The 27373-nt window shown below is 61.2% G+C and overlaps 1 protein-coding gene across 2 annotated transcripts in view; it reads right to left on the bottom strand.

The window, feature by feature from the left end:
* The window catches only part of LOC133462726 (NLR family CARD domain-containing protein 3-like), a 69498-nt gene extending 42754 nt beyond the window's left edge, over positions 1–26744 (bottom strand). For both annotated transcript variants that reach the window (XM_061744124.1, XM_061744125.1), the window contains exons 1-2: positions 26602–26744; positions 24714–25031 (exon numbers count right to left, since the gene is read on the bottom strand). In XM_061744124.1, coding sequence (XP_061600108.1) covers positions 24714–25031; positions 26602–26677 — 394 coding nt within the window. In that variant the 5' untranslated portion in view covers positions 26678–26744. The remainder of the gene's footprint in view (positions 1–24713; positions 25032–26601) is intronic.
* Positions 26745–27373: the final 629 nt, after the last annotated feature.

Here is a 27373-nt window from a genome sequence, read left to right as displayed (position 1 = left end):
GGAAACTCCCCACCGTCCCCCACCACCTCCAGGAAACTCCCCACTGTCCCCCACCACCTCCAGGAAACTCCCCACTGTCCCCCACCACCTCCAGGAAACTCCCCACCGTCCCCCACCACCTCCAGGAAACTCCCCACCGTCCCCCACCACCTCCAGGAAACTCCCCACTGTCCCCCACCACCTCCGGGAAACTCCCCACTGTCCCCCACCACCTCCAGGAAACTCCCCACTGTCCCCCACCACCTCCAGGAAGCTCCTCACTGTCCCCCACCACCTCCAGGAAACTCCCCACTGTCCCCCACCACCTCCAGGAAGCTCCCCACTGTCCCCCACCACCTCCAGGAAACTCCCCACTGTCCCCCACCACCTCCAGGAAGCTCCTCACTGTCCTCCACCACCTCCATGAAGCTCCCCACTGTCCCCCACCACCTCCAGGAAGCTCCCCACTGTCCCCACCACCTCCAGTATTCCCCACTGTCCCCCACCACCTCCAGGAAACTCCCCACTGTCCCCACCACCTCCAGGAAACTCCCCACTGTCCCCACCACCTCCAGGAAACTCCCCACTGTCCCCACCACCTCCAGGAAACTCCCCACTGTCCCCACCACCTCCAGGAAACTCCTCACTGTCCCCCACCACCTCCAGGAAACTCCCCACTGTCCCCCACCACCTCCAGGAAACTCCCCACTGTCCCCATCACCTCCAGGAAACTCCCCACTGTCCCCCACCACCTCCAGGAAACTCCCCACTGTCCCCCACCACCTCCAGGAAACTCCTCACTGTCCCCCACCACCTCCAGGAAACTCCCCACTGTCCCCCACCACCTCCAGGAAGCTCCCCACTGTCCCCCACCACCTCCAGGAAACTCCCCACCGTCCCCCACCACCTCCAGGAAACTCCCCACTGTCCCCCACCACCTCCAGGAAACTCCCCACCGTCCCCCACCACCTCCAGGAAACTCCCCACTGTCCCCCACCACCTCCAGTATTCCCCACTGTCCCCCACCACCTCCAGGAAACTCCCCACTGTCCCCCACCACCTCCAGGAAACTCCCCACTGTCCCCCACCACCTCCAGGAAACTCCCCACCGTCTCTCACCACCTCCAGGAAACTCCCCACTGTCCCCACCACCTCCAGGAAACTCCCCACTGTCCCCCACCACCTCCAGGAAACTCCCCACTGTCCCCCACCACCTCCAGGAAACTCCCCACCGTGTCCCACCACGTCCAGGAAACTCCCCACTGTCCCCACCACCTCCAGGAAGCTCCCCACTGTCCCCCACCACCTCCAGGAAACTCCCCACCGTCTCCCACCACCTCCAGGGAGCTCCCCACCGTCCCCCACCACCTCCAGGAAACTCCCCACTGTACCCACCACCTCCAGGAAACTCCCCACTGTCCCCCACCACCTCCAGGAAACTCCCAGCTGTCCCCCACCACCTCCAGGAAACTCCCCACTGTCCCCCACCACCTCCAAGCTCCCCACTGTCCCCCACCACCTCCAGGAAACTCCCCACTGTCCCCCACCACCTCCAGGAAACTCCCCACTGTCCCCCACCACCTCCAGGAAGCTCCCCACTGTCCCCCACCACCTCCAGGAAGCTCCCCACTGTCCCCCACCACCTCCAGGAAACTCCCCACTGTCCCCACCACCTCCAGGAAACTCCCCACTGTCCCCACCACCTCCAGGAAACTCCGCACTGTCCCCCACCACCTCCAGGAAACTCCCCACTGTCCCCCACCACCTCCAGGAAACTCCCCACTGTCCCCCACCACCTCCAGGAAACTCCCCACTGTCCCCCACCACCTCCAGGAAACTCCCCACTGTCCCCCACCACCTCCAGGAAACTCCCCACTGTCCCCACCACCTCCAGGAAACTCCCAAATGTCCCCCACCACCTCCAGGAAACTCCCCACTGTCCCCACCACCTCCAGGAAACTCCCCACTGTCCCCCACCACCTCCAGTATTCCCCACTGTCCCCCACCACCTCCAGGAAACTCCCCACCGTCCCCCACCACCTCCAGGAAACTCCCCACCGTCCCCCACCACCTCCAGGAAACTCCCCACCGTCCCCTACCACCTCCAGGAAACTCCCCACCGTCCCCCACCACCTCCAGGAAACTCCCCACTGTCCCCCACCACCTCCAGGAAACTCCCCACTGTCCCCCACCACCTCCAGGAAACTCCCCACCGTCCCCCACCACCTCCAGGAAACTCCCCACCGTCCCCCACCACCTCCAGGAAACTCCCCACTGTCCCCCACCACCTCCGGGAAACTCCCCACTGTCCCCCACCACCTCCAGGAAACTCCCCACTGTCCCCCACCACCTCCAGGAAGCTCCTCACTGTCCCCCACCACCTCCAGGAAACTCCCCACTGTCCCCCACCACCTCCAGGAAGCTCCCCACTGTCCCCCACCACCTCCAGGAAACTCCCCACTGTCCCCCACCACCTCCAGGAAGCTCCTCACTGTCCTCCACCACCTCCATGAAGCTCCCCACTGTCCCCCACCACCTCCAGGAAGCTCCCCACTGTCCCCACCACCTCCAGTATTCCCCACTGTCCCCCACCACCTCCAGGAAACTCCCCACTGTCCCCACCACCTCCAGGAAACTCCCCACTGTCCCCACCACCTCCAGGAAACTCCCCACTGTCCCCACCACCTCCAGGAAACTCCCCACTGTCCCCACCACCTCCAGGAAACTCCTCACTGTCCCCCACCACCTCCAGGAAACTCCCCACTGTCCCCCACCACCTCCAGGAAACTCCCCACTGTCCCCATCACCTCCAGGAAACTCCCCACTGTCCCCCACCACCTCCAGGAAACTCCCCACTGTCCCCCACCACCTCCAGGAAACTCCTCACTGTCCCCCACCACCTCCAGGAAACTCCCCACTGTCCCCCACCACCTCCAGGAAGCTCCCCACTGTCCCCCACCACCTCCAGGAAACTCCCCACCGTCCCCCACCACCTCCAGGAAACTCCCCACTGTCCCCCACCACCTCCAGGAAACTCCCCACCGTCCCCCACCACCTCCAGGAAACTCCCCACTGTCCCCCACCACCTCCAGTATTCCCCACTGTCCCCCACCACCTCCAGGAAACTCCCCACTGTCCCCCACCACCTCCAGGAAACTCCCCACTGTCCCCCACCACCTCCAGGAAACTCCCCACCGTCTCTCACCACCTCCAGGAAACTCCCCACTGTCCCCACCACCTCCAGGAAACTCCCCACTGTCCCCCACCACCTCCAGGAAACTCCCCACTGTCCCCCACCACCTCCAGGAAACTCCCCACCGTGTCCCACCACGTCCAGGAAACTCCCCACTGTCCCCACCACCTCCAGGAAGCTCCCCACTGTCCCCCACCACCTCCAGGAAACTCCCCACCGTCTCCCACCACCTCCAGGGAGCTCCCCACCGTCCCCCACCACCTCCAGGAAACTCCCCACTGTACCCACCACCTCCAGGAAACTCCCCACTGTCCCCCACCACCTCCAGGAAACTCCCAGCTGTCCCCCACCACCTCCAGGAAACTCCCCACTGTCCCCCACCACCTCCAAGCTCCCCACTGTCCCCCACCACCTCCAGGAAACTCCCCACTGTCCCCCACCACCTCCAGGAAACTCCCCACTGTCCCCCACCACCTCCAGGAAGCTCCCCACTGTCCCCCACCACCTCCAGGAAGCTCCCCACTGTCCCCCACCACCTCCAGGAAACTCCCCACTGTCCCCACCACCTCCAGGAAACTCCCCACTGTCCCCACCACCTCCAGGAAACTCCGCACTGTCCCCCACCACCTCCAGGAAACTCCCCACTGTCCCCCACCACCTCCAGGAAACTCCCCACTGTCCCCCACCACCTCCAGGAAACTCCCCACTGTCCCCCACCACCTCCAGGAAACTCCCCACTGTCCCCCACCACCTCCAGGAAACTCCCCACTGTCCCCACCACCTCCAGGAAACTCCCAAATGTCCCCCACCACCTCCAGGAAACTCCCCACTGTCCCCACCACCTCCAGGAAACTCCCCACTGTCCCCCACCACCTCCAGTATTCCCCACTGTCCCCCACCACCTCCAGGAAACTCCCCACTGTCCCCACCACCTCCAGGAAACTCCCCACTGTCCCCCACCACCTCCAGGAAACTCCCCACTATCCCCCACCACCTCCAGGAAACCCCCCACTATCCCCCACCACCTCCAGGAAACTCCCCACTGTCCCCACCACCTCCAGGAAACTCCCCACTGTCCCCACCACCTCCAGGAAACTCCCCACTGTCCCCCACCACCTCCAGGAAACTCCCCACTGTCCCCCACCACCTCCAGGAAACTCCCCACTGTCCCCACCACCTCCAGGAAACTCCCCACTGTCCCCCACCACCTCCAGGAAACTCCCCACTGTCCCCACCACCTCCAGTATTCCCCACTGTCCCCCACCACCTCCAGGAAACTCCCCACTGTCCCCACCACCTCCAGGAAACTCCCCACTGTCCCCCACCACCTCCAGGAAACTCCCTACTATCCCCCACCACCTCCAGGAAACTCCCCACTGTCCCCCACCACCTCCAGGAAACTCCCCACTGTCCCCCACCACCTCCAGGAAACTCCCCACTGTCCCCAACCACCTCCAGGAAACTCCCCACTGTCCCCCACCACCTCCAGGAAACTCCCCACTGGCCCCACCACCTCCAGTATTCCCCACTGTCCCCCACCACCTCCAGTATTCCCCACTGTCCCCCACCACCTCCAGGAAACTCCCCACTGTCCCCACCACCTCCAGGAAACTCCCCACCGTCCCCCACCACCTCCAGGAAACTCCCCACTGTCCCCCACCACCTCCAGGAAACTCCCCACTGTCCCCCACCACCTCCAGGAAACTCCCCACCGTCCCCCACCACCTCCAGGAAACTCCCCACCGTCCCCCACCACCTCCAGGAAACTCCCCACTGTCCCCCACCACCTCCGGGAAACTCCCCACTGTCCCCCACCACCTCCAGGAAACTCCCCACTGTCCCCCACCACCTCCAGGAAGCTCCTCACTGTCCCCCACCACCTCCAGGAAACTCCCCACTGTCCCCCACCACCTCCAGGAAGCTCCCCACTGTCCCCCACCACCTCCAGGAAACTCCCCACTGTCCCCCACCACCTCCAGGAAGCTCCTCACTGTCCTCCACCACCTCCATGAAGCTCCCCACTGTCCCCCACCACCTCCAGGAAGCTCCCCACTGTCCCCACCACCTCCAGTATTCCCCACTGTCCCCCACCACCTCCAGGAAACTCCCCACTGTCCCCACCACCTCCAGGAAACTCCCCACTGTCCCCACCACCTCCAGGAAACTCCCCACTGTCCCCACCACCTCCAGGAAACTCCCCACTGTCCCCACCACCTCCAGGAAACTCCTCACTGTCCCCCACCACCTCCAGGAAACTCCCCACTGTCCCCCACCACCTCCAGGAAACTCCCCACTGTCCCCATCACCTCCAGGAAACTCCCCACTGTCCCCCACCACCTCCAGGAAGCTCCCCACTGTCCCCCACCACCTCCAGGAAACTCCTCACTGTCCCCCACCACCTCCAGGAAACTCCCCACTGTCCCCCACCACCTCCAGGAAGCTCCCCACTGTCCCCCACCACCTCCAGGAAACTCCCCACCGTCCCCCACCACCTCCAGGAAACTCCCCACTGTCCCCCACCACCTCCAGGAAACTCCCCACCGTCCCCCACCACCTCCAGGAAACTCCCCACTGTCCCCCACCACCTCCAGTATTCCCCACTGTCCCCCACCACCTCCAGGAAACTCCCCACTGTCCCCCACCACCTCCAGGAAACTCCCCACTGTCCCCCACCACCTCCAGGAAACTCCCCACCGTCTCTCACCACCTCCAGGAAACTCCCCACTGTCCCCACCACCTCCAGGAAACTCCCCACTGTCCCCCACCACCTCCAGGAAACTCCCCACTGTCCCCCACCACCTCCAGGAAGCTCCTCACTGTCCCCCACCACCTCCAGGAAACTCCCCACTGTCCCCCACCACCTCCAGGAAGCTCCCCACTGTCCCCCACCACCTCCAGGAAACTCCCCACTGTCCCCCACCACCTCCAGGAAGCTCCTCACTGTCCTCCACCACCTCCATGAAGCTCCCCACTGTCCCCCACCACCTCCAGGAAGCTCCCCACTGTCCCCACCACCTCCAGTATTCCCCACTGTCCCCCACCACCTCCAGGAAACTCCCCACTGTCCCCACCACCTCCAGGAAACTCCCCACTGTCCCCACCACCTCCAGGAAACTACCCACTGTCCCCACCACCTCCAGGAAACTCCCCACTGTCCCCACCACCTCCAGGAAACTCCTCACTGTCCCCCACCACCTCCAGGAAACTCCCCACTGTCCCCCACCACCTCCAGGAAACTCCCCACTGTCCCCATCACCTCCAGGAAACTCCCCACTGTCCCCCACCACCTCCAGGAAGCTCCCCACTGTCCCCCACCACCTCCAGGAAACTCCTCACTGTCCCCCACCACCTCCAGGAAACTCCCCACTGTCCCCCACCACCTCCAGGAAACTCCCCACCGTCTCTCACCACCTCCAGGAAACTCCCCACTGTCCCCACCACCTCCAGGAAACTCCCCACTGTCCCCCACCACCTCCAGGAAACTCCCCACCGTCCCCCACCACCTCCAGGAAACTCCCCACTGTCCCCCACCACCTCCAGTATTCCCCACTGTCCCCCACCACCTCCAGGAAACTCCCCACTGTCCCCCACCACCTCCAGGAAACTCCCCACTGTCCCCCACCACCTCCAGGAAACTCCCCACCGTCTCCCACCACCTCCAGGAAACTCCCCACTGTCCCCCACCACCTCCAGGAAACTCCCCACCGTGTCCCACCACCTCCAGGAAACTCCCCACTGTCCCCACCACCTCCAGGAAGCTCCCCACTGTCCCCCACCACCTCCAGGAAACTCCCCACCGTCTCCCACCACCTCCAGGGAGCTCCCCACCGTCCCCCACCACCTCCAGGAAACTCCCCACTGTACCCACCACCTCCAGGAAACTCCCCACTGTCCCCCACCACCTCCAGGAAACTCCCAGCTGTCCCCCACCACCTCCAGGAAACTCCCCACTGCCCCCCACCACCTCCAAGCTCCCCACTGTCCCCCACCACCTCCAGGAAGCTCCCCACTGTCCCCCACCAACTCCAGGAAGCTCCCCACTGTCCCCCACCACCTCCAGGAAACTCCCCACTGTCCCCACCACCTCCAGGAAACTCCCCACTGTCCCCACCACCTCCAGGAAACTCCGCACTGTCCCCCACCACCTCCAGGAAACTCCCCACTGTCCCCCACCACCTCCAGGAAACTCCCCACTGTCCCCCACCACCTCCAGGAAACTCCCCACTGTCCCCCACCACCTCCAGGAAACTCCCCACTGTCCCCCACCACCTCCAGGAAACTCCCCACTGTCCCCACCACCTCCAGGAAACTCCCAAATGTCCCCCACCACCTCCAGGAAACTCCCCACTGTCCCCACCACCTCCAGGAAACTCCCCACTGTCCCCCACCACCTCCAGTATTCCCCACTGTCCCCCACCACCTCCAGGAAACTCCCCACTGTCCCCACCACCTCCAGGAAACTCCCCACTGTCCCCCACCACCTCCAGGAAACTCCCCACTATCCCCCACCACCTCCAGGAAACTCCCCACTATCCCCCACCACCTCCAGGAAACTCCCCACTGTCCCCACCACCTCCAGGAAACTCCCCACTGTCCCCCACCACCTCCAGGAAACTCCCCACTGTCCCCCACCACCTCCAGGAAACTCCCCACTGTCCCCACCACCTCCAGGAAACTCCCCACTGTCCCCCACCACCTCCAGGAAACTCCCCACTGTCCCCACCACCTCCAGTATTCCCCACTGTCCCCCACCACCTCCAGGAAACTCCCCACTGTCCCCACCACCTCCAGGAAACTCCCCACTGTCCCCCACCACCTCCAGGAAACTCCCTACTATCCCCCACCACCTCCAGGAAACTCCCCACTGTCCCCCACCACCTCCAGGAAACTCCCCACTGTCCCCCACCACCTCCAGGAAACTCCCCACTGTCCCCAACCACCTCCAGGAAACTCCCCACTGTCCCCCACCACCTCCAGGAAACTCCCCACTGGCCCCACCACCTCCAGTATTCCCCACTGTCCCCCACCACCCTCAGTATTCCCCACTGTCCCCCACCACCTCCAGGAAACTCCCCACTGTCCCCACCACCTCCAGGAAACTCCCCACTGTCCCCACCACCTCCAGGAAACTCCCCACTGTCCCCACCACCTCCAGGAAACTCCTCACTGTCCCCCACCACCTCCAGGAAACTCCCCACTGTCCCCCACCACCTCCAGGAAGCTCCCCACTGTCCCCCACCACCTCCAGTATTCCCCACTGTCCCCCACCACCTCCAGGAAACTCCCCACTGTCCCCCACCACCTCCAGGAAACTCCCCACTGTCCCCCACCACCTCCAGGAAACTCCCCACCGTCTCCCACCACCTCCAGGAAACTCCCCACTGTCCCCCACCACCTCCAGGAAACTCCCCACCGTGTCCCACCACCTCCAGGAAACTCCCCACTGTCCCCACCACCTCCAGGAAGCTCCCCACTGTCCCCCACCACCTCCAGGAAACTCCCCACCGTCTCCCACCACCTCCAGGGAGCTCCCCACCGTCCCCCACCACCTCCAGGAAACTCTCCACTGTACCCACCACCTCCAGGAAACTCCCCACTGTCCCCCACCACCTCCAGGAAACTCCCAGCTGTCCCCCACCACCTCCAGGAAACTCCCCACTGTCCCCCACCACCTCCAAGCTCCCCACTGTCCCCCACCACCTCCAGGAAACTCCCCACTGTCCCCCACCACCTCCAGGAAACTCCCCACTGTCCCCCACCACCTCCAGGAAGCTCCCCACTGTCCCCCACCACCTCCAGGAAGCTCCCCACTGTCCCCCACCACCTCCAGGAAACTCCCCACTGTCCCCACCACCTCCAGGAAACTCCCCACTGTCCCCACCACCTCCAGGAAACTCTGCACTGCCCCCACCACCTCCAGGAAACTCCCCACTGTCCCCCACCACCTCCAGGAAACTCCCCACTGTCCCCCACCACCTCCAGGAAACTCCCCACTGTCCCCCACCACCTCCAGGAAACTCCCCACTGTCCCCCACCACCTCCAGGAAACTCCCCACTGTCCCCACCACCTCCAGGAAACTCCCAAATGTCCCCCACCACCTCCAGGAAACTCCCCACTGTCCCCACCACCTCCAGGAAACTCCCCACTGTCCCCCACCACCTCCAGTATTCCCCACTGTCCCCCACCACCTCCAGGAAACTCCCCACTGTCCCCACCACCTCCAGGAAACTCCCCACTGTCCCCCACCACCTCCAGGAAACTCCCCACTATCCCCCACCACCTCCAGGAAACTCCCCACTATCCCCCACCACCTCCAGGAAACTCCCCACTGTCCCCACCACCTCCAGGAAACTCCCCACTGTCCCCACCACCTCCAGGAAACTCCCCACTGTCCCCCACCACCTCCAGGAAACTCCCCACTGTCCCCCACCACCTCCAGGAAACTCCCCACTGTCCCCACCACCTCCAGGAAACTCCCCACTGTCCCCCACCACCTCCAGGAAACTCCCCACTGTCCCCACCACCTCCAGTATTCCCCACTGTCCCCCACCACCTCCAGGAAACTCCCCACTGTCCCCACCACCTCCAGGAAACTCCCCACTGTCCCCCACCACCTCCAGGAAACTCCCTACTATCCCCCACCACCTCCAGGAAACTCCCCACTGTCCCCCACCACCTCCAGGAAACTCCCCACTGTCCCCCACCACCTCCAGGAAACTCCCCACTGTCCCCAACCACCTCCAGGAAACTCCCCACTGTCCCCCACCACCTCCAGGAAACTCCCCACTGGCCCCACCACCTCCAGTATTCCCCACTGTCCCCCACCACCTCCAGTATTCCCCACTGTCCCCCACCACCTCCAGGAAACTCCCCACTGTCCCCACCACCTCCAGGAAACTCCCCACTGTCCCCACCACCTCCAGGAAACTCCCCACTGTCCCCACCACCTCCAGGAAACTCCTCACTGTCCCCCACCACCTCCAGGAAACTCCCCACTGTCCCCCACCACCTCCAGGAAGCTCCCCACTGTCCCCCACCACCTCCAGGAAACTCCTCACTGTCCCCCACCACCTCCAGGAAACTCCCCACTGTCCCCCACCACCTCCAGGAAGCTCCCCACTGTCCCCCACCACCTCCAGGAAACTCCCCACCGTCCCCCACCACCTCCAGGAAACTCCCCACTGTCCCCCACCACCTCCAGGAAACTCCCCACCGTCCCCCACCACCTCCAGGAAACTCCCCACTGTCCCCCACCACCTCCAGTATTCCCCACTGTCCCCCACCACCTCCAGGAAACTCCCCACTGTCCCCCACCACCTCCAGGAAACTCCCCACTGTCCCCCACCACCTCCAGGAAACTCCCCACCGTCTCCCACCACCTCCAGGAAACTCCCCACTGTCCCCACCACCTCCAGGAAGCTCCCCACTGTCCCCCACCACCTCCAGGAAACTCCCCACCGTCTCCCACCACCTCCAGGGAGCTCCCCACCGTCCCCCACCACCTCCAGGAAACTCCCAGCTGTCCCCCACCACCTCCAGGAAACTCCCCACTGTCCCCCACCACCTCCAAGCTCCCCACTGTCCCCCACCACCTCCAGGAAACTCCCCACTGTCCCCCACCACCTCCAGGAAACTCCCCACTGTCCCCCACCACCTCCAGGAAGCTCCCCACTGTCCCCCACCACCTCCAGGAAACTCCCCACTGTCCCCACCACCTCCAGGAAACTCCCCACTGTCCCCACCACCTCCAGGAAACTCTGCACTGTCCCCCACCACCTCCAGGAAACTCCCCACTGTCCCCCACCACCTCCAGGAAACTCCCCACTGTCCCCCACCACCTCCAGGAAACTCCCCACTGTCCCCCACCACCTCCAGGAAACTCCCCACTGTCCCCCACCACCTCCAGGAAACTCCCCACTGTCCCCACCACCTCCAGGAAACTCCCCACTGTCCCCCACCACCTCCAGGAAACTCCCCACTGTCCCCACCACCTCCAGGAAACTCCCCACTGTCCCCCACCACCTCCAGGAAACTCCCCACTGTCCCCACCACCTCCAGGAAACTCCCCACTGTCCCCCACCACCTCCAGGAAACTCCCCACTGTCCCCACCACCTCCAGGAAACTCCCCACTGTCCCCCACCACCTCCAGTATTCCCCACTGTCCCCCACCACCTCCAGGAAACTCCCCACTGTCCCCACCACCTCCAGGAAACTCCCCACTGTCCCCCACCACCTCCAGGAAACTCCCTACTATCCCCCACCACCTCCAGGAAACTCCCCACTATCCCCCACCACCTCCAGGAAGCTCCCACTGTCCCCCACCACCTCCAGGAAACTCCCCACTGTCCCCACCACCTCCAGGAAGCTCCCCACTGTCCCCCACCACCTCCAGGAAACTCCCCACTGTCCCCCACCACCTCCAGGAAACTCCCCACTGTCCCCCACCACCTCCAAGAAACTCCCCACTGTTCCCACCACCTCCAGGAAGCTCCCACTGTCCCCCACCACCTCCAGGAAACTCCCCACTGTCCCCCACCACCTCCAGGAAACTCCCCACTGTCCCCCACCACCTCCAGGAAACTCCCCACTGGCCCCACCACCTCCAGTATTCCCCACTGTCCCCCACCACCTCCAGTATTCCCCACTGTCCCCCACCACCTCCAGGAAACTCCCCACTGTCCCCAACCACCTCCAGGAAGCTCCTCACTGTCCTCCACCACCTCCATGAAGCTCCCCACTGTCCCCCACCACCTCCAGGAAGCTCCCCACTGTCCCCACCACCTCCAGTATTCCCCACTGTCCCCCACCACCTCCAGGAAACTCCCCACTGTCCCCACCACCTCCAGGAAACTCCCCACTGTCCCCACCACCTCCAGGAAGCTCCCCACTGTCCCCCACCACCTCCAGGAAACTCCCCACCGTCCCCCACCACCTCCAGGAAACTCCCCACTGTCCCCCACCACCTCCAGGAAACTCCCCACCGTCCCCCACCACCTCCAGGAAACTCCCCACTGTCCCCCACCACCTCCAGTATTCCCCACTGTCCCCCACCACCTCCAGGAAACTCCCCACTGTCCCCCACCACCTCCAGGAAACTCCCCACTGTCCCCCACCACCTCCAGGAAACTCCCCACCGTCTCCCACCACCTCCAGGAAACTCCCCACTGTCCCCCACCACCTCCAGGAAACTCCCCACCGTCTCCCACCACCTCCAGGAAACTCCCCACTGTCCCCACCACCTCCAGGAAGCTCCCCACTGTCCCCCACCACCTCCAGGAAACTCCCCACCGTCTCCCACCACCTCCAGGGAGCTCCCCACCGTCCCCCACCACCTCCAGGAAACTCCCAGCTGTCCCCCACCACCTCCAGGAAACTCCCCACCGTCTCCCACCACCTCCAGGGAGCTCCCCACCGTCCCCCACCACCTCCAGGAAACTCCCAGCTGTCCCCCACCACCTCCAGGAAACTCCCCACTGTCCCCACCACCTCCAAGCTCCCCACTGTCCCCCACCACCTCCAGGAAACTCCCCACTGTCCCCCACCACCTCCAGGAAACTCCCCACTGTCCCCCACCACCTCCAGGAAGCTCCCCACTGTCCCCCACCACCTCCAGGAAGCTCCCCACTGTCCCCCACCACCTCCAGGAAACTCCCCACTGTCCCCACCACCTCCAGGAAACTCCCCACTGTCCCCACCACCTCCAGGAAACTCCGCACTGTCCCCCACCACCTCCAGGAAACTCCCCACTGTCCCCCACCACCTCCAGGAAACTCCCCACTGTCCCCCACCACCTCCAGGAAACTCCCCACTGTCCCCCACCACCTCCAGGAAACTCCCCACTGTCCCCCACCACCTCCAGGAAACTCCCCACTGTCCCCACCACCTCCAGGAAACTCCCCACTGTCCCCCACCACCTCCAGGAAACTCCCCACTGTCCCCACCACCTCCAGGAAACTCCCCACTGTCCCCCACCACCTCCAGGAAACTCCCCACTGTCCCCACCACCTCCAGGAAACTCCCCACTGTCCCCCACCACCTCCAGTATTCCCCACTGTCCCCCACCACCTCCAGGAAACTCCCCACTGTCCCCACCACCTCCAGGAAACTCCCCACTGTCCCCCACCACCTCCAGGAAACTCCCCACTATCCCCCACCACCTCCAGGAAACTCCCCACTATCCCCCACCACCTCCAGGAAGCTCCCACTGTCCCCCACCACCTCCAGGAAACTCCCCACTGTCCCCACCACCTCCAGGAAGCTCCCCACTGTCCCCCACCACCTCCAGGAAACTCCCCACTGTCCCCCACCACCTCCAGGAAACTCCCCACTGTCCCCCACCACCTCCAAGAAACTCCCCACTGTTCCCACCACCTCCAGGAAGCTCCCACTGTCCCCCACCACCTCCAGGAAACTCCCCACTGTCCCCCACCACCTCCAGGAAACTCCCCACTGTCCCCCACCACCTCCAGGAAACTCCCCACTGTCCCCCACCACCTCCAGGAAACTCCCCACTGGCCCCACCACCTCCAGTATTCCCCACTGTCCCCCACCACCTCCAGTATTCCCCACTGTCCCCCACCACCTCCAGGAAACTCCCCCAACCACCTCCAGGAAACTCCCCACTGTCCCCACCACCTCCAGGAAACTCCCCACTGTCCCCCACCACCTCCAGGAAACTCCCCACTGGCCCCACCACCTCCAGTATTCCCCACTGTCCCCCACCACCTCCAGTATTCCCCACTGTCCCCACCACCTCCAGGAAACTCCCCACTGTCCCCACCACCTCCAGGAAACTCCCCACTGTCCCCATCACCTCCAGGAAACTCCCCACTGTCCCCCACCACCTCCAGGAAGCTCCCCACTGTCCCCCACCACCTCCAGGAAACTCCTCACTGTCCCCCACCACCTCCAGGAAACTCCCCACTGTCCCCCGCCACCTCCAGGAAGCTCCCCACTGTCCCCCACCACCTCCAGGAAACTCCCCACCGTCCCCCACCACCTTAAGGAAACTCCCCACTGTCCCCCACCACCTCCAGGAAACTCCCCACCGTCCCCCACCACCTCCAGGAAACTCCCCACTGTCCCCCACCACCTCCAGTATTCCCCACTGTCCCCCACCACCTCCAGGAAACTCCCCACTGTCCCCCACCACCTCCAGGAAACTCCCCACTGTCCCCCACCACCTCCAGGAAACTCCCCACCGTCTCTCACCACCTCCAGGAAACTCCCCACTGTCCCCACCACCTCCAGGAAACTCCCCACTGTCCCCCACCACCTCCAGGAAACTCCCCACTGTCCCCCACCACCTCCAGGAAGCTCCTCACTGTCCCCCACCACCTCCAGGAAACTCCCCACTGTCCCCCACCACCTCCAGGAAGCTCCCCACTGTCCCCCACCACCTCCAGGAAACTCCCCACTGTCCCCCACCACCTCCAGGAAGCTCCTCACTGTCCTCCACCACCTCCATGAAGCTCCCCACTGTCCCCCACCACCTCCAGGAAGCTCCCCATTGTCCCCACCACCTCCAGTATTCCCCACTGTCCCCCACCACCTCCAGGAAACTCCCCACTGTCCCCACCACCTCCAGGAAACTCCCCACTGTCCCCACCACCTCCAGGAAACTCCCCACTGTCCCCACCACCTCCAGGAAACTCCCCACTGTCCCACCACCTCCAGGAAACTCCCCACTGTCCCCACCACCTCCAGGAAACTCCCCACTGTCCCCCACCACCTCCAGTATTCCCCACTGTCCCCCACCACCTCCAGGAAACTCCCCACTGTCCCCACCACCTCCAGGAAACTCCCCACTGTCCCCCACCACCTCCAGGAAACTCCCCACTATCCCCCACCACCTCCAGGAAACTCCCCACTATCCCCCACCACCTCCAGGAAGCTCCCACTGTCCCCCACCACCTCCAGGAAGCTCCCACTGTCCCCCACCACCTCCAGGAAACTCCCCACTGTCCCCCACCACCTCCAGGAAACTCCCCACTGTCCCCCACCACCTCCAGGAAACTCCCCACTGTCCCCCACCACCTCCAGGAAACTCCCCACTGGCCCCACCACCTCCAGTATTCCCCACTGTCCCCCACCACCTCCAGTATTCCCCACTGTCCCCCACCACCTCCAGGAAACTCCCCCAACCACCTCCAGGAAACTCCCCACTGTCCCCACCACCTCCAGGAAACTCCCCACTGTCCCCCACCACCTCCAGGAAACTCCCCACTGGCCCCACCACCTCCAGTATTCCCCACTGTCCCCCACCACCTCCAGTATTCCCCACTGTCCCCACCACCTCCAGGAAACTCCCCACTGTCCCCACCACCTCCAGGAAACTCCCCACTGTCCCCATCACCTCCAGGAAACTCCCCACTGTCCCCCACCACCTCCAGGAAGCTCCCCACTGTCCCCCACCACCTCCAGGAAACTCCTCACTGTCCCCCACCACCTCCAGGAAACTCCCCACTGTCCCCCACCACCTCCAGGAAGCTCCCCACTGTCCCCCACCACCTCCAGGAAACTCCCCACCGTCCCCCACCACCTCCAGGAAACTCCCCACCGTCCCCCACCACCTCCAGGAAACTCCCCACTGTCCCCACCACCTCCAGTATTCCCCACTGTCCCCCACCACCTCCAGGAAACTCCCCAATGTCCCCACCACCTCCAGGAAACTCCCCACTGTCCCCACCACCTCCAGGAAACTCCCCACTGTCCCCACCACCTCCAGGAAACTCCCCACTGTCCCCACCACCTCCAGGAAACTCCCCACTGTCCCCCACCACCTCCAGTATTCCCCACTGTCCCCCACCACCTCCAGGAAACTCCCCACTGTCCCCACCACCTCCAGGAAACTCCCCACTGTCCCCCACCACCTCCAGGAAACTCCCCACTATCCCCCACCACCTCCAGGAAACTCCCCACTATCCCCCACCACCTCCAGGAAGCTCCCACTGTCCCCCACCACCTCCAGGAAACTCCCCACTGTCCCCACCACCTCCAGGAAGCTCCCCACTGTCCCCCACCACCTCCAGGAAACTCCCCACTGTCCCCCACCACCTCCAGGAAACTCCCCACTGTCCCCCACCACCTCCAAGAAACTCCCCACTGTTCCCACCACCTCCAGGAAGCTCCCACTGTCCCCCACCACCTCCAGGAAACTCCCCACTGTCCCCCACCACCTCCAGGAAACTCCCCACTGTCCCCCACCACCTCCAGGAAACTCCCCACTGTCCCCCACCACCTCCAGGAAACTCCCCACTGGCCCCACCACCTCCAGTATTCCCCACTGTCCCCCACCACCTCCAGTATTCCCCACTGTCCCCCACCACCTCCAGGAAACTCCCCCAACCACCTCCAGGAAACTCGCCACTGTCCCCACCACCTCCAGGAAACTCCCCACTGTCCCCCACCACCTCCAGGAAACTCCCCACTGGCCCCACCACCTCCAGTATTCCCCACTGTCCCCCACCACCTCCAGTATTCCCCACTGTCCCCACCACCTCCAGGAAACTCCCCACTGTCCCCACCACCTCCAGGAAGCTCCCCACTGTCCCCCACCACCTCCAGGAAACTCCCCACCGTCCCCCACCACCTCCAGGAAACTCCCCACTGTCCCCCACCACCTCCAGGAAACTCCCCACCGTCCCCCACCACCTCCAGGAAACTCCCCACTGTCCCCCACCACCTCCAGTATTCCCCACTGTCCCCCACCACCTCCAGGAAACTCCCCACTGTCCCCCACCACCTCCAGGAAACTCCCCACTGTCCCCCACCACCTCCAGGAAACTCCCCACCGTCTCTCACCACCTCCAGGAAACTCCCCACTGTCCCCACCACCTCCAGGAAACTCCCCACTGTCCCCCACCACCTCCAGGAAACTCCCCACTGTCCCCCACCACCTCCAGGAAGCTCCTCACTGTCCCCCACCACCTCCAGGAAACTCCCCACTGTCCCCCACCACCTCCAGGAAGCTCCCCACTGTCCCCCACCACCTCCAGGAAACTCCCCACTGTCCCCCACCACCTCCAGGAAGCTCCTCACTGTCCTCCACCACCTCCATGAAGCTCCCCACTGTCCCCCACCACCTCCAGGAAGCTCCCCACTGTCCCCACCACCTCCAGTATTCCCCACTGTCCCCCACCACCTCCAGGAAACTCCCCACTGTCCCCACCACCTCCAGGAAACTCCCCACTGTCCCCACCACCTCCAGGAAACTCCCCACTGTCCCCACCACCTCCAGGAAACTCCCCACTGTCCCCACCACCTCCAGGAAACTCCTCACTGTCCCCCACCACCTCCAGGAAACTCCCCACTGTCCCCCACCACCTCCAGGAAACTCCCCACTGTCCCCATCACCTCCAGGAAACTCCCCACTGTCCCCCACCACCTCCAGGAAGCTCCCCACTGTCCCCCACCACCTCCAGGAAACTCCTCACTGTCCCCCACCACCTCCAGGAAACTCCCCACTGTCCCCCACCACCTCCAGGAAGCTCCCCACTGTCCCCCACCACCTCCAGTAAACTCCCCACCGTCCCCCACCACCTCCAGGAAACTCCCCACTGTCCCCCACCACCTCCAGGAAACTCCCCACCGTCCCCCACCACCTCCAGGAAACTCCCCACTGTCCCCCACCACCTCCAGTATTCCCCACTGTCCCCCACCACCTCCAGGAAACTCCCCACTGTCCCCCACCACCTCCAGGAAACTCCCCACTGTCCCCCACCACCTCCAGGAAACTCCCCACCGTCTCCCACCACCTCCAGGAAACTCCCCACTGTCCCCCACCACCTCCAGGAAACTCCCCACCGTGTCCCACCACCTCCAGGAAACTCCCCACTGTCCCCACCACCTCCAGGAAGCTCCCCACTGTCCCCCACCACCTCCAGGAAACTCCCCACCGTCTCCCACCACCTCCAGGGAGCTCCCCACCGTCCCCCACCACCTCCAGGAAACTCCCCACTGTACCCACCACCTCCAGGAAACTCCCCACTGTCCCCCACCACCTCCAGGAAACTCCCAGCTGTCCCCCACCACCTCCAGGAAACTCCCCACTGTCCCCCACCACCTCCAAGCTCCCCACTGTCCCCCACCACCTCCAGGAAACTCCCCACTGTCCCCCACCACCTCCTGGAAACTCCCCACTGTCCCCCACCACCTCCAGGAAGCTCCCCACTGTCCCCCACCACCTCCAGGAAACTCCCCACTGTCCCCCACCACCTCCAGGAAACTCCCCACTGTCCCCCACCACCTCCAGGAAACTCCCCACTGTCCCCACCACCTCCAGGAAACTCCGCACTGTCCCCCACCACCTCCAGGAAACTCCCCACTGTCCCCACCACCTCCAGGAAACTCCCCACTGTCCCCCACCACCTCCAGGAAACTCCCCACTGTCCCCCACCACCTCCAGGAAACTCCCCACTGTCCCCCACCACCTCCAGGAAACTCCCCACTGTCCCCACCACCTCCAGGAAACTCCCAAATGTCCCCCACCACCTCCAGGAAACTCCCCACTGTCCCCACCACCTCCAGGAAACTCCCCACTGTCCCCCACCACCTCCAGGAAACTCCCCACTGTCCCCCACCACCTCCAGGAAACTCCCCACTGTCCCCAACCACCTCCAGGAAACTCCCCACTGTCCCCCACCACCTCCAGGAAACTCCCCACCGTCTCCCACCACCTCCAGTATTCCCCACTGTCCCCCACCACCTCCAGTATTCCCCACTGTCCCCCACCACCTCCAGGAAACTCCCCACTGTCCCCACCACCTCCAGGAAACTCCCCACTGTCCCCACCACCTCCAGGAAACTCCCCACTGTCCCCACCACCTCCAGGAAACTCCCCACTGTCCCCCACCACCTCCAGGAAACTCCCCACTGTCCCCCACCACCTCCAGGAAACTCCCCACTGTCCCCAACCACCTCCAGGAAACTCCCCACTGTCCCCCACCACCTCCAGGAAACTCCCCACTGGCCCCACCACCTCCAGTATTCCCCACTGTCCCCCACCACCTCCAGTATTCCCCACTGTCCCCCACCACCTCCAGGAAACTCCCCACTGTCCCCAACCACCTCCAGGAAGCTCCTCACTGTCCTCCACCACCTCCATGAAGCTCCCCACTGTCCCCCACCACCTCCAGGAAGCTCCCCACTGTCCCCACCACCTCCAGTATTCCCCACTGTCCCCCACCACCTCCAGGAAACTCCCCACTGTCCCCACCACCTCCAGGAAACTCCCCACTGTCCCCACCACCTCCAGGAAGCTCCCCACTGTCCCCCACCACCTCCAGGAAACTCCCCACCGTCCCCCACCACCTCCAGGAAACTCCCCACTGTCCCCCACCACCTCCAGGAAACTCCCCACCGTCCCCCACCACCTCCAGGAAACTCCCCACTGTCCCCCACCACCTCCAGTATTCCCCACTGTCCCCCACCACCTCCAGGAAACTCCCCACTGTCCCCCACCACCTCCAGGAAACTCCCCACTGTCCCCCACCACCTCCAGGAAACTCCCCACCGTCTCCCACCACCTCCAGGAAACTCCCCACTGTCCCCCACCACCTCCAGGAAACTCCCCACCGTCTCCCACCACCTCCAGGAAACTCCCCACTGTCCCCACCACCTCCAGGAAGCTCCCCACTGTCCCCCACCACCTCCAGGAAACTCCCCACCGTCTCCCACCACCTCCAGGGAGCTCCCCACCGTCCCCCACCACCTCCAGGAAACTCCCAGCTGTCCCCCACCACCTCCAGGAAACTCCCCACTGTCCCCCACCACCTCCAAGCTCCCCACTGTCCCCCACCACCTCCAGGAAACTCCCCACTGTCCCCCACCACCTCCAGGAAACTCCCCACTGTCCCCCACCACCTCCAGGAAGCTCCCCACTGTCCCCCACCACCTCCAGGAAGCTCCCCACTGTCCCCCACCACCTCCAGGAAACTCCCCACTGTCCCCACCACCTCCAGGAAACTCCCCACTGTCCCCACCACCTCCAGGAAACTCCGCACTGTCCCCCACCACCTCCAGGAAACTCCCCACTGTCCCCCACCACCTCCAGGAAACTCCCCACTGTCCCCCACCACCTCCAGGAAACTCCCCACTGTCCCCCACCACCTCCAGGAAACTCCCCACTGTCCCCCACCACCTCCAGGAAACTCCCCACTGTCCCCACCACCTCCAGGAAACTCCCCACTGTCCCCCACCACCTCCAGGAAACTCCCCACTGTCCCCACCACCTCCAGGAAACTCCCCACTGTCCCCCACCACCTCCAGGAAACTCCCCACTGTCCCCACCACCTCCAGGAAACTCCCCACTGTCCCCCACCACCACCAGTATTCCCCACTGTCCCCCACCACCTCCAGGAAACTCCCCACTGTCCCCACCACCTCCAGGAAACTCCCCACTGTTCCCCACCACCTCCAGGAAACTCCCCACTATCCCCCACCACCTCCAGGAAACTCCCCACTATCCCCCACCACCTCCAGGAAACTCCCCACTGTCCCCACCACCTCCAGGAAACTCCCCACTGTCCCCACCACCTCCAGGAAACTCCCCACTGTCCCCCACCACCTCCAGGAAACTCCCCACTGTCCCCCACCACCTCCAGGAAACTCCCCACTGTCCCCACCACCTCCAGGAAACTCCCCACTGTCCCCCACCACCTCCAGGAAACTCCCCACTGTCCCCACCACCTCCAGGAAACTCCCCACTGTCCCCCACCACCTCCAGTATTCCCCACTGTCCCCCACCACCTCCAGGAAACTCCCCACTGTCCCCCACCACCTCCAGGAAACTCCCCACTGTCCCCCACCACCTCCAGGAAACTCCCCACTATCCCCCACCACCTCCAGGAAACTCCCCACTATCCCCCACCACCTCCAGGAAGCTCCCACTGTCCCCCACCACCTCCAGGAAACTCCCCACTGTCCCCACCACCTCCAGGAAGCTCCCCACTGTCCCCCACCACCTCCAGGAAACTCCCCACTGTCCCCCACCACCTCCAGGAAACTCCCCACTGTCCCCCACCACCTCCAAGAAACTCCCCACTGTTCCCACCACCTCCAGGAAGCTCCCACTGTCCCCCACCACCTCCAGGAAACTCCCCACTGTCCCCCACCACCTCCAGGAAACTCCCCACTGTCCCCCACCACCTCCAGGAAACTCCCCACTGTCCCCCACCACCTCCAGGAAACTCCCCACTGGCCCCACCACCTCCAGTATTCCCCTCTGTCCCCCACCACCTCCAGTATTCCCCACTGTCCCCCACCACCTCCAGGAAACTCCCCCAACCACCTCCAGGAAACTCCCCACTGTCCCCACCACCTCCAGGAAACTCCCCACTGTCCCCCACCACCTCCAGGAAACTCCCCACTGGCCCCACCACCTCCAGTATTCCCCACTGTCCCCCACCACCTCCAGTATTCCCCACTGTCCCCACCACCTCCAGGAAACTCCCCACTGTCCCCCACCACCTCCAGGAAACTCCCCACTGTCCCCACCACCTCCAGGAAACTCCCCACTGTCCCCCACCACCTCCAGGAAACTCCCCACTGTCCCCACCACCTCCAGGAAACTCCCCACTGTCCCCCACCACCTCCAGTATTCCCCACTGTCCCCCACCACCTCCAGGAAACTCCCCACTGTCCCCCACCACCTCCAGGAAACTCCCCACTGTCCCCCACCACCTCCAGGAAACTCCCCACTGTCCCCCACCACCTCCAGGAAACTCCCCACTGTCCCCAACCACCTCCAGGAAACTCCCCACTGTCCCCACCACCTCCAGGAAACTCCCCACTGTCCCCACCACCTCCAGGAAACTCCCCACTGGCCCCACCACCTCCAGTATTCCCCACTGTCCCCCACCACCTCCAGGAAACTCCCCACTGTCCCCACCACCTCCAGGAAACTCCCCACTGTCCCCAACCACCTCCAGGAAACTCCCCACTGTCACCACCACCTCCAGGAAACTCCCCACCGTCCCCCACCACCTCCAGGAAACTCCCCACTGTCCCCACCACCTCCAGGAAACTCCCCACTGTCCCCACCACCTCCAGGAAACTCCCCACTGTCCCCACCACCTCCAGGAAACTCCCCACTGTCCCCCACCACCTCCAGTATTCCCCACTGTCCCCACCACCTCCAGGAAACTCCCCACTGTCCCCAACCACCTCCAGTATTCCCCACTGTCCCCCACCACCTCCAGGAAACTCCCCACTGTCCCCACCACCTCCAGGAAACTCCCCACTGTCCCCAACCACCTCCAGGAAACTCCCCACTGTCCCCACCACCTCCAGTATTCCCCACTGTCCCCACCACCTCCAGTATTCCCCACTGTCCCCCACCACCTCCAGGAAACTCCCCACTGTCCCCCACCACCTCCAGGAAACTCCCCACTGTCCCCACCACCTCCAGGAAACTCCCCACTGTCCCCAACCACCTCCAGGAAACTCCCCACTGTCCCCACCACCTCCAATATTCCCCACTGTCCCCACCACCTCCAGGAAACTCCCCACTGTCCCCCACCACCTCCAGGAAACTCCCCACTGTCCCCCACCACCTCCAGGAAACTCCCCACTGGCCACACCACCTCCAGTATTCCCCACTGTCCCCACCACCTCCAGTATTCCCCACTGTCCCCCATCACCTCCAGGAAACTCCCCACTGTCCCCCACCACCTCCAGGAAACTCCCCACTGTCCCCACCACCTCCAGGAAACTCCCCACTGTCCCCAACCACCTCCAGGAAACTCCCCACTGTCCCCACCACCTCCAGGAAACTCCCCACTGTCCCCCACCACCTCCAGGAAACTCCCCACCGTCCCCCACCACCTCCAGGAAACTCCCCACTGTCCCACACCCCCTCCAGGAAGCTCCCCACTGTCCCCCACCACCTCCAGGAAACTCCCCACTGTCCCACACCACCTCCAGGAAGCTCCCCACCGTCCCCCACCACCTCCAGGAAACTCCCCACTGTCCCCCACCACCTCCAGGAAACTCCCCACTGTCCCCCAACACCTCCAGGAAACTCCCCACTGTCCCCACCACATCCAGGAAGCTCCCCACTGTCCCCACCACCTCCAGGAAACTCCCCACCGTCCCCCACCACCTCCAGGAAACTCCCCACTGTCCCCCAACACCTCCAGGAAACTCCCCACTGTCCCCACCACCTCCAGGAAGCTCCCCACTGTCCCCACCACCTCCAGGAAACTCCCCACCGTCCCCCACCACCTCCAGGAAACTCCCCACTGTCCCCCACCACCTCCAGGAAGCTCCCCACTGTCCCCACCACCTCCAGGAAACTCCCCACTGTCCCCCACCACCTCCAGGAAACTCCCCACTGTCCCCCACCACCTCCAGGAAACTCCCCACCGTCCCCCACCACCTCCAGTATTCCCCACTGTCCCCCACCACCTCCAGGAAACTCCCCACCGTCCCCCACCACCTCCAGGAAGCTCCCCACTGTCCCCCACCACCTCCAGGAAACTCCCCACTGTCCCCACCACCTCCAGGAAACTCCCCACTGTCCCCCACCACCTCCAGGAAACTCCCCACCGTCCCCCACCACCTCCAGGAAACTCCCCACCGTCCCCCACCACCTCCAGGAAACTCCCCACCGTCCCCCACCACCTCCAGGAAACTCCCCACTGTCCCCCACCACCTCCAGGAAACTCCCCACCGTCCCCCACCACCTCCAGGAAACTCCCCACCGTCCCCCACCACCTCCAGGAAACTCCCCACTGTCCCCCACCACCTCCAGGAAACTCCCCACTGTCCCCACCACCTCCAGGAAACTCCCCACTGCATAAGAACGCAGTGCAGCCAGTAACTGGACCTCCGGGCTCAGGGCGAAATTGCACCAACGTGATGAGGCGTTGTATCTCAGCCCGTGGAAGCCGGTACCTCATCTGGACAGCCCGGTCCGACAGCACGTCCAGGGGACTGAAGTGCTGACGCACGAATGCGTTCATAAAAACAGTTCTGCTTCACGCACGGCGACGCGGTTGATTTGCAGCGAGAACATGCTGTATAGCAGCCAAATTATCAAATACATGATATTCATGATGATCGTTTTATTTGTGCGTAATGCATAAAGCATATACAGGAACACACTTGTTATTCCTTATTTTTCCCCTTTGCTGTTACCAATGAATGCTAAACAATATAAATCTAAAGTATAAAATAGATCAAAATTTGTGCGGGGTGCATTGTTTTAATATCTCATTGCTTGGTGTGATATTGATTTGCCTGACGCGGCTGGATCTGTGAGTCTTTGTTCACTAAGATGGTTGTAAAGACTGGGTCAGCAGCATCTTTCATTTCCTTCTTAATGAAAGAGATTCTTAAGCTAAGAGCGACTCTGGGAAACGTGATTTTCTTTCACAGGCTCCTTAAGAAGGTTTGAAAGAAGTCTTTCGCTGTTAAGAGCTACTTAACTGATCTGGGAAACCGGGCCAATATCTGTTCTATTCTGTTTATTACAAAAAACCAACATGAACAACAGATTCAAACATCTGAATCTGCTGAGGTTTTTATTCTTCACATACCGTTCACATTCAGGTGGATGAAGTTCTCCTTGTTTCCAGTGACGGTGCTGACGTCACACAGATATCTGCCCTGGTCCTGAACCCTCACTCCTCTCAGCAGCAGGGAAGCGTTTCCTCTGGAGATCTGGTCCTCAAACAGAGATGTTCTTCCTCTGAACCTCTGGGCCTGCTCTCCCAGTCGGTCTTGTTTGCGATAGTAGGAGTGAACCCGGGACTCTGGTGGAGTCTTTTCAATCCAGTGGATGACCACGTCATCATGAGCTGTGAAACTGCAGGGTAAGATACACGTCTTGTTGACCTGACAGGAGACCTGTGTATCTGCAGAAACATCAGAGGAAGACTCAGAGGAAAACATTAACATGAAACTCAGCCACTTTGAGGAACATGCAGTTGTGTTATGTCTTCATTAAAAATCTGCATATAAAAAAGCTGATAGAATAAAAATGGCCGGTCATAATTATGAACTTTAATGAGGTTTTATTTTACCTACATGAAATATTGTCATGCAGTTAGAAACATAACAACTATTTGTCCAACTGATAAAATCAAATATTCTGTTTTTCTTTCTATGTTTGTTTCCATCCATCCCTGAGAGAAATCATTTATCCATCAGCCAGTGAGAATATAGTTCCAGTCTGAACAAACACGACTTCCATGTGAAACGTTTTCACTGTGAATTCAGAATATCCAGATGTGTAACGTAAAAAACAAGCCACACAGGAACAAATGTGATACAGAACTTAAAATAGCATCATTACACACATAGATGAAGAGATCAAAACATTCAAACGACAAGAGAACGTCCGAGTACGTCGTCCTGACTACAAACATGAACTCAACATAAAATATTACTGATTCCTGTTAAGATCCTTCTCTTCAGGCTTAAACACGTTTAAAATATAGAAACAGAAAAACACATTTGTTATTTGAAGGTTCTTATTAAATGTTTGTCCTAAAATAACTTTGCACAGCCTCCAGCTGATGTAAATTACTGCAGCAGAGTTGTGATGATCAGCAGGAGACTTCATATTTCATCAACCATCTTCCCTTCGGTGGTTTCCTTTAAATCATAAACCTTTTCTCCTTCCATATAAAACCTTTAAGAGCCGAGCTCCTTCTGACTTTAAACCTTCCTTCCATATTTTAATTATTAACACAAAACTTTGCTCTCATAAGTTTTTTGAAGAGGAGTTTGACAGCAGTCTGGCAGTAAGGGTTAATTATTAATTCTGAAGGGAAATAACTACAATTGTATCTGTTAACGAAACTTTACTGTAATTGTTTATCTTGACAGTTATAATTATTATTATTATTACTTTGCATTTTCCATCCCATCTTTTTCCAATTTGGACTTGTCAATAAATAAATAAGCGATGAGCAGGATTCGTATTTTTCCAGTAAAGATATAATGACTCCTTTTTTCCGACCAAACTTAAACAAATCTACATTCAAACCTCGTGACAAACAAGCTCCATGTTGACGTGTTCACCGCCACCTCGTGGTGAAAACTAAACACTACATCAGTAAAACAACATGAAGGACTTCTGATCAAACCCTAACTAACATCTAACCCTTTTTTTGTAATTTGGATTGTTGATTTTTATGCCCATCTTTTTGCTAAATTGTTTAAAATAACCAACTAACATCTTCCTACGTCTTTTATGTAGGTTATTTTGGACTTAGATTCAGGTCCAGAGAAGCTTCTTCCTCCTGCTGTCGACGGTTGAAGAATCCCGTCACTAAAGTTTCAACTTATTTGCACCGTAGACACATTTATGGATTTAACTGATGTTTACCCGTATTTTATATTCAAACCGGCAATTGTTGGATATTAGACATTTTTATATGTTAGTCCTTTAAAAAATATCATAGTTAACTGCTTACTCACCACCATTAGAGAAAACCGAGCAGCACAAAAACAGACCATAAAGCATAAAACTGATGATTCTTTTCATGTTCTTCATCTTTCTGCTTCAGTTGGACGGTTCATTCTGGACAAAAGTATTTCTGATTATTTCCTGCTTGATCAGTGAGTTCTCACTCCTGACAGAAAGATTTTGTCTCCATCGTTATAGTTGTGGACTTTGAGCGGTGGGTGTGTCCGTTGGAAAGATGGAGTGTGTCAGAAAGATTTTGTCTCCATCGTTATAGTTGTGGACTTTGAGCGGTGGGTGTGTCCGTTGGAAAGATGGAGTGTGTCAGAAAGATTTTGTCTCCATCGTTATAGTTGTGGACTTTGAGCGGTGGGTGTGTCCGTTGGAAAGATGGAGTGTGTGAGCATTATTTATGAAAAACTCCAGAGTCAGTGGCAACAGGAGTGGGAGGGAGATAGTAGAGGGAGGAAGCTAAATAACATCCAACCATCAGTGCAGCCTAGTTAGTGCAAGAGTGACCATGCAAAGAGTGGACGACATCAAGATGACACAGCGACAGCCTGAATTATGGTTCTGCGTCAACCCAACGCAGAACACACACCGTCACCGTGACGCCGTCGTGAACCTTCGGACTTCTCCGTCACTCCATTTTCCCGCGGTGCAGTTCCCCCCGCGACCGCTAATTCGAAATCTTTTCCTGAATGGTTTTTCCGACTTTTTCCGGTCACAGTGAATCAAAGAGTTAAGGACAACTATTGTGCAAAAAAACAAAACAAAAAATCGCAC

Source organism: Cololabis saira, chromosome 16, assembly GCF_033807715.1.
Source record: "Cololabis saira isolate AMF1-May2022 chromosome 16, fColSai1.1, whole genome shotgun sequence".
NCBI lineage: Eukaryota > Metazoa > Chordata > Actinopteri > Beloniformes > Belonidae > Cololabis > Cololabis saira.
This window is presented reverse-complemented; position numbering and strand designations above follow the sequence as displayed.